At 67.8% G+C, this 7,186-nt stretch overlaps 1 protein-coding gene across 1 annotated transcript in view; it reads left to right on the top strand.

Moving 5' to 3' along the window:
- The first annotated feature begins 3,182 nt into the window (after window positions 1–3,182).
- The window catches only part of HR (hair growth associated), a 7,265-nt gene continuing 3,261 nt past the window's right edge, over window positions 3,183–7,186 (top strand). Inside the window, exons 1-4 of the mRNA XM_010562990.1 lie at window positions 3,183–3,947; window positions 4,659–5,517; window positions 5,962–6,154; window positions 6,768–6,997. Coding sequence (XP_010561292.1) covers window positions 3,183–3,947; window positions 4,659–5,517; window positions 5,962–6,154; window positions 6,768–6,997 — 2,047 coding nt within the window. The remainder of the gene's footprint in view (window positions 3,948–4,658; window positions 5,518–5,961; window positions 6,155–6,767; window positions 6,998–7,186) is intronic.

The raw sequence follows: 7,186 nt of genomic DNA, 5'->3' as shown, positions 1-7,186 counted from the left end.
CCCCCGCCCCCCCCCCCCCAACCCCTCCCCTCCGTGGCAAGCGGGGCTCGAGGGGATCCCGCTATGGGTTCCCCCACGCTGCAGGCGGGATGGGGACTGACGGATGCCCGCCAGCATCGCAAAGGGACCCTGGTGGCACCCAGCACCCCAAGCCACGGCCGTGCCCCAGCCGGCAAGGGTTAACCGGCGTGGCTCCTCGCTCCCAGCGGGGCCAGACCACAAGGCAGCTGCTGAGCTGTAACGAAGCAGCCCGTGGTCTGATGTTAATCACGCTGCTCAGCTCACGGAGGCCGTGGCCTGCCTTCACCCCATCGTCCCCCAGCCCTGCCAACCCCCAAGTGCCATGCTGTGCCGGAACCGTGCCGAGCCGTGCCGGGGGAGGCTGTGCGGAGCGGCTGTGGTTTATGTAAAGCGTGCGAGCTGTGCGCGGGGTGTCCCTGGGACACAAGCGCTTGTATGTTACATAAATCCGCCTGGTGCTGCTGGCACCAGTTCTCCCTCCCCCCCCCGCCAGCGCCCTAGTCCCTCACTGGGAGCCCAGAAATGGGGCACCCACCTGGGGGACATGCTTGACCCCCTCCCCTGGGAATGCTGCCCCGTGCACCCGGCTGGAGCATCGACCCCCCCATGGGAATGGGCAATGGGGTGGTGGGAGCTGGTGGGTTTGGGGGTGGTGGTGTGTCTTGTTGCTGGGAGGTACTGGTGCTGGGGGGGTGTGCATGTGCGTGGGGGGGGGATGCTGTGTGGGCACCGGCAGGGTGATGGGTCCCGGCTCTCACCCAGCGGGCTGGGGGGGCTCGGCTGGGGATGTGTGCAAGCCCGGTGGGCTGCAGGGCAGGGGTTTGAGGAACCCCAGGTAGTCCTCAGCCCTCAGCAGCGTGGGGATGCTATCATAGCAGCCTCGTGCTTCGTGTTAGCCCCTTGGCACCCCTTGGATCGCATCCTGCCCGGCTGTCGCGGGCTCTGCAGCCAGGAGGGGAGGCAGAGGAGCTCTGCCTTCATCCCAGGCAGCCGAGGAAGGATGGCAGCAGCGGGACAAGGCTCAGCCGCGAGGCGGGACGACCTTGGACTGTAGCACGGGCGAAGTGGCAGCGTGGGTTGAGGCCAGATCCCTACCATTTGGGCAAAACTGAAGGGGTCGTGAGCTCCTGGGACCTCCCCAGCCTGCGGGGTGGCCGCGTGCTCCGTGCCAGGCATGCCACCGCCAGCCCTCCCCGGCATTGGGGCTGGGGTGTTTGGCCCATCCCGGTATTTCTCCCGTTCCAGTTTCGCCCGGAGCGGGCGGCCGGCGTCTTTCATCGGTGACGGGGCGGCTCGGCCGCGTTGCCGAACAAAGGGTGCTTTCTTCGTGCGGGGCAGAACACACCTGCCCGCCTTGGCACGGCCGCCCGCTGCCTGCGCCGGTGCCCCCGGGGCTGGGCGGCACTGCCAGCACCGTGCCGGTTCCTGGGCGTCAGCAGCCCAGTCGCTGTGGGAGCCGGCGGAGGCTGCACGTTCGCAAGGAGCAGAGCCGCCACCGCCGCCTCGTCTTGCCGTCCATCGCCCCAAGATGCTCAAAGCTGCCTAGAGCCGGGGGAAGGTCCCGCTTGCCACTGCCGTCGTTCCCTTGGGTGCCCCGATTCCCCCCCGCTATCCCTCCTCCCTGGCACACCGGGAGCCTCCGCTCGTAGGACAATAGGCAGGAGGAGCACGGAGCCTCCCAGGCCAATGGATCAAAAACTTCAGCTCCAGCATTCGGAGAAGAACGTCCCCAGGGCTGCCCGGGTGGCTTTCTGCCTCCTCCAGATCCCGGAGCCAGACCCCTTCAGCCTCTGGGTCTAGGTACTCCAATCTGTCCGGCTTCACCTCTCCGGGACCCGGTGCCGCCAGCAGAGACACCGGCTTGTCCTCGCCGCCGTAGGGGAGGCGGTGGGGTCCCCGATGGACTCTCCAGGTAGCTGGCTGTGCTGTGGGACGGCAGGGATGCTCGCCAAGCTGCCGGACTGTTTTTTTGTGCTCTGGATGGGATAAAGGGCAGGGAACATTGTTGCACCGGCGAGCCTGGGGGAGCTGGGGGGATCCTGGGGATGGCATGTGGTGGGACAGCCTTGGGGCACTAGGAGGGAGATGTGCTGGGAGCATCTTCCCAGTATGGGGCTGGATGGGAGAGCCTGGCAGGGTCCCATGCTGTGGAGGGACAGGGTGGGTGTGCTTGGGGTGCCCCTGCTTGGGCAGGGGTGCTTCCTGAGCAGGGGCTTGGGCAGCAGTGTGGGAACGGGGACTTTGACCATCCCTGGGTAGATGATGTGAGGGGAAGAGGCAGCTCTGGGGATGCAGGCTCCTCCTGTCCCGTGCTCCGGTCCCTGTCCCCATCCTTGGCTGCCTGCCCGGCCATCGAGGTGGCTCGGTCCCATCCCAGAGCAGGGCTGCAATTTTGCAGGGCCCCATGCCTGTCCCCCTCGGCTTCTCTGGCTGCTGGGCAGGGAGGGCAGGAGGGCAAGGGGTGGCGTTTGCTCCGCCGGGAAGGGATGCAATCGCGGGCTGCTGCAAGGACTGGCTCTGAACCCCGCATCTGTGTGTGGCCTGGGTCCTGGAGGAGTGTTAATCCAGCAAATCCCCCCAGGCATTTCTACCAGGAGGGGCCTCTGGGAGCTGGGAGCTCCCCCCTTGCTGCAAGCCCTCCTGGGAAGCGCAACCCAGCCCTGACCGGAGGCGAATACCTGCGCAGGGCAAGGTCTCCCCACGCTGGGTGCCAGCGGCCGGGCACGGGGCCAGGCTGGGTGCGGAGGGACGGGGTGGGCACGAGGTGCGTCCCGGCCGCCAACCCCGCCGGGCTGGGTGCAGGAGGGACGGGACGGGGTGGGGACCCACGCTCCAGCCACGTGCCCTCCCGGATCGTGCATCCCTCCGGATGCCGCGGGGCATGGGAGACCGGGATCCCCTCGCCGTGCCAGGGAACCTCCTATCTAGCATGGGAGGATGGAACTGGGGGGTTGAAAACACCCACTCCCCAAACACCAACCACCACCGTCCCCGTGCCTCAATTCCCCCCCATTGCAACCCCTGCACGGCTGCCCTGGCAGGGTTCGGTGCGGTGTGGCATGCCCCGCTGATGCCCCACTCCCTGCCCGCAGGGTCCGGCCAGCCCGGGACGCCGCTGAGCACCACATGAGTGGCAGAGCAGGATGGCCAGCAAAGCGAGGATGGGGGAGACCCCGCCGAGGTGGAGGAGAGCCCAGGAGGCAGTGCAGGACGCCCGGGGAATGGAGAGCAGCGGGATGGTCTTGCCCCGAAGTGCCGCTGCTGAACTGGGACTTCCAGGCTGCCCGGAACCCGGCAAGCTGAGCTATGGAACGGAGAAGGGGTGTTCCTGGAGGGGCTCCGAGGGATGCTTGGGGCCGGGTCAGGAGCTTGCCGGTGGCCAGCTGGGCTGCCCCTACCCGCCGGCCCCACCGTGCCTGCGGGACGCCTTGTGCCGCCCCAAGGATGGAGCTGAGCTCCCGCCGCTGCTGCCACCCAGGAACGGGCAGCCCAAGGCAGGCTGGGCTGAGCCCTGCAAGGAGCACCCGGGGCCACGGTGGGCTGAGGCCGTGCTGGCCCCCCTGGCCCTCTACAGCCACGCTTACCACCGCTACCCCTTGCCCTTCCCGGGGCTGGAGAGCCAGCGCCCCAGCACCGCCGGCAAGCCTCGCACCACTGTAGGAGATGGGGCCAGTGACCCCCTGGCTTTCCGCCACTGCCCCTTCCTCCTGTCCTCGCTGCTGCCCGCCGGACCCCCAGCCGACCCCCCGTTTGGTGGGGGGGGGCCGGAGGGACCGGGGGCGATGGGCGACGGGCGCTTCGCCGGCATGGACTGGCGCCTGGGCTCCTACGTGCCCGCCTGGGGCCAGCCGCTCTACCTGGGGCTCCCGCCAAGGTGCAAGGCGGCTCCGACCCCCTTCGATGACTGCTCCGGCTCAGGGAACAAGGTAGGTAACCCCGGACGGTCGTGACGGTTCCCGGTTCCGATGGCGGCACAGCTCTGGCTCCCACGGCCTGGGTCCGGAACGGGGATGCTTGGAGCTCGGCTCTCCGGTGTGCCCAGGCTCCCCTGGGTGACGATGGGCTCCAGCCTCAGCTGAACCCGGCTGGGAGCGGCGAGTTGCGAAAGGCGATGCTGGCACCCGCACCCAGGGCAGGGCCGGGCTGCACCCGGCGTCGGCGGTCCCCGAGCGGGCTGTCCCCCCCCGCTCGCTCCTGCAGCTTGGCAGAGGGGTCCCAGCCCCCCCGAAGGATGGGGCAATGCACCCCTTGTGGGGGATGATGCTCTCCTGGCCGGGGCAGCCCTGTGGCGTGATACAAGCCCCCGGGCTGAGTCACGGCGGCGGGAGCCGTGGCACGGAGGCGGTGAGAGGCAGCGCTGCCAGCCCGTGGGTGCGCCCGTCGCACCCCGTGCCGCTGCGGCTCCCCATTCCTTTCCCACGCGGGCAGGGGTGACACGGGCACCCCATGGACTTGGCTACCTGGGACTGGAAAGCACCAGGCAGCTGCCCAGCTTGGGAGGGTGGTGGTGGGAAACTGAAGCAGGGCCAGGGGCTGTTCCCTATCACCACCTCCCAATGATGTGGGTGATGGAGGCAGGGACGGGCACCCACGTCTTGGGTGACACCAGCCTTGACAACCCCTCTGCTCCCCTCCAGGAGTTTTACCCGAAGAAGGAGCCTGGCTTCCACCCCCCAGCCAAGGACCAAGCGCCATCACAACTGCTGGGCAAGGGGCAGGACAGAGATGGGGAAGGGGAACCGGTGGTGCCGGAGCTGCCGGGAGCCCCGTGGAGGGATGGCCGAGCAGGGGCCAGCTCGGTGGTGCCCGCTCCCCATGCCCGCACGCCTCCCCCCAGCACCAGCCACCCCCTCTTCCTCCTGCAGCCCGGCGCAGCGGGGGGCTGCGGGGGTCCCTGGGTGGGCACGCGGCCCCACGCCGCTGATTTCCCCCCAGAACCGGGGCCAGGACGGCCCTCTGAACCCAAAGATGAGCGCCTGGCATACCAAAGCCTCCAGCCCAGCTCGCCGCTGGGACCAGAGGAGCCCAACCCATCGCCTCCGCTTACGGACGGGCAATACCCGATGGCCCTTGCCAAGCCGGAGCCGCCCCCGGCTTGCCTTTGCACCACACCGGGTTGCGATGGGTGCCCGGGGGTGGGCTGTGGGGTGCTCGGCCCTTTTGAGCCCACCCTGGGCAACCCTGGGGGCCGTTTTCCATGCCCACCCACCAACCACACCAAGCTAAAGAAGACCTGGCTGACACGGCACTCGGAGCAGTCGCTGCCGCGCTGCAAGGCTCCCCGGCGGGACGGTGGCCTGGAGCTGGCTGGTGAGGGCAAACGCTCGGCCAAGCGCCCGCACGGCACAGCCGACGGACCCCGGGCTGCCGGCGAGGGTGCCGGGGCAGCCAAACGGGGCGCGAAGGCCACCGAGCACATGGCCGCGGCATGCCTGGGTGATGGCACAGAGAGTGGAGGGGACCCGGAGGAGAGGAGGATGGAGCTGGGAGAGGGAGGTAAGGTGTGGGGGGGTGCACCGTGGGGCAGGGGAGAGGGCGGTGGCAGCACCAGATCCCTGGGGAAGTTTGGCATCCTGGTTCCCAGCGCCCGCAACACGAGGTGTGAACACGTGAAGGCTGGGAAACCTGCTGTGCTTTGGTTTTTCCCAGTATGGCTGGGTCTGGCAGTGACTCCCAGGGCAGGGATGTATAGAAATGCCCCTCTGGGGCAGCGTGGCACCCTCGGGTGTGATGCCCGGGATGGGTGGCAAGCGTCATCGCTGGGTCAGAGCCTTCCTTGGCGAGGTGCCGGTGTCTCAGCCCTGACCTCTGCAGATCTCCAGCCCTACTTTCCAGCCCTACTTTCTGGCCCAGTTTCTAGCCCCTGCCATGGCGTGCCAGTCCCTCCTGGCTAGTGTGTCCCCATGCACGGTGTCCCAAAGCACCTCCCGTCTCCCCCAGACTCGCCGAGCCATGCTGGCCCGGAGCTGCGGGAGCCGTGGTGCCTGCAGAGCGTGCCCTGCACCGACCTGCCCGAGAGCATCCCCCGGTGCTGTGCCTGTGCCACCCGGGCCACGGGGGACCCCAAGGGCGAGGAGGAGGAGGAGGAGGAGGATTCCCCTGAGAGCACCTGCAGACTGCTGCATTTCCGTAGGTGAGCCTGGGGCTCCTGGGGAGCTCGCAGCCCTGGCCAGGGTGGGGGGCTCCCAGCAGCCCATGTCAAGATGCATGGAGCATCCTCTCCCATCACTCTGCTTTGGAGCATCCCTTCCTGTCACCCCACTTTAGAGCATCCTCTCCCATCTCCCCAGTTTAGAGCATCCTCTCCCATCTCCCCGGTTCAGAGCATTCTCTCCCATCACTCTGCTTTGGAGCATCCCTTCCCGTCACCCCACTTTAGAGCATCCTCTCCCATCTCCCCAGTTTAGAGCATCCTCTCCCATCTCCCCGGTTCAGAGCATTCTCTCCCATCACCCTGCTTTGGAGCATCCTCTCCCATCACTCTGCTTTGGAGCATCCCTTCCTGTCACCCCACTTTAGAGCATCCTCTCCCATCACCCCACTTTAGAGCATCCTCTCCCATCTCCCCAGTTTAGAGCATCCTCTCCTGTCACCCCACTTTAGAGCATCCTCTCCCATCACCCTGCTTTGGAGCATCCTCTCCTGTCACCCCACTTTAGAGCATCCTCTCCCGTCTCCCTGGTTTAGAGCATCCTCTCCTGTCTCCCCACATTGGAGCATCCCCTCCCGTCCCCTCTCTCCCACAGGTTTGCCTTCAGGGATGGCGGAGAGCTGGGTGTCGATGGCTTCTGCACCCTGGGGGAGACGGAGGGGGACACGCTGCGGCTGGAGGCAGCCGGCCCCGAGCGAGGGAACAGGAGCGCAGGCAGGAGCCTCTGCCTGGCCAAATACTTGCTGGGGGTCCTGGGGGACCCCTTCTGCGAGGCCGTCCGCAGGGACAGGGACGTGTGGCCGGGAGCCCCCGGCAGGCCCGAGGGTAAGTGGGTACCGGGGTGTTGGGGGGGTGACTCTGGGGGCACAGGGGAGGCTGAGAGCCATGTTTCCCACAGGGGTGACGGCCTGGAGGCGGGGGGAAGGAGCCCCCCAGCTCTGCGACGCCTGCCAGCGTGGCTTCTTCAACTCCCACTGGAGCTGCGCCAGATGGGGCTTCCCGCCGTGCCCCCAA

The sequence above is a fragment of the Haliaeetus leucocephalus genome, unplaced genomic scaffold (genome assembly GCF_000737465.1).
Source record: "Haliaeetus leucocephalus isolate CR32 unplaced genomic scaffold, Haliaeetus_leucocephalus-4.0 Scaffold162, whole genome shotgun sequence".
In the NCBI taxonomy this organism is placed as follows: Eukaryota; Metazoa; Chordata; class Aves; order Accipitriformes; family Accipitridae; genus Haliaeetus; species Haliaeetus leucocephalus.
This window is presented reverse-complemented; position numbering and strand designations above follow the sequence as displayed.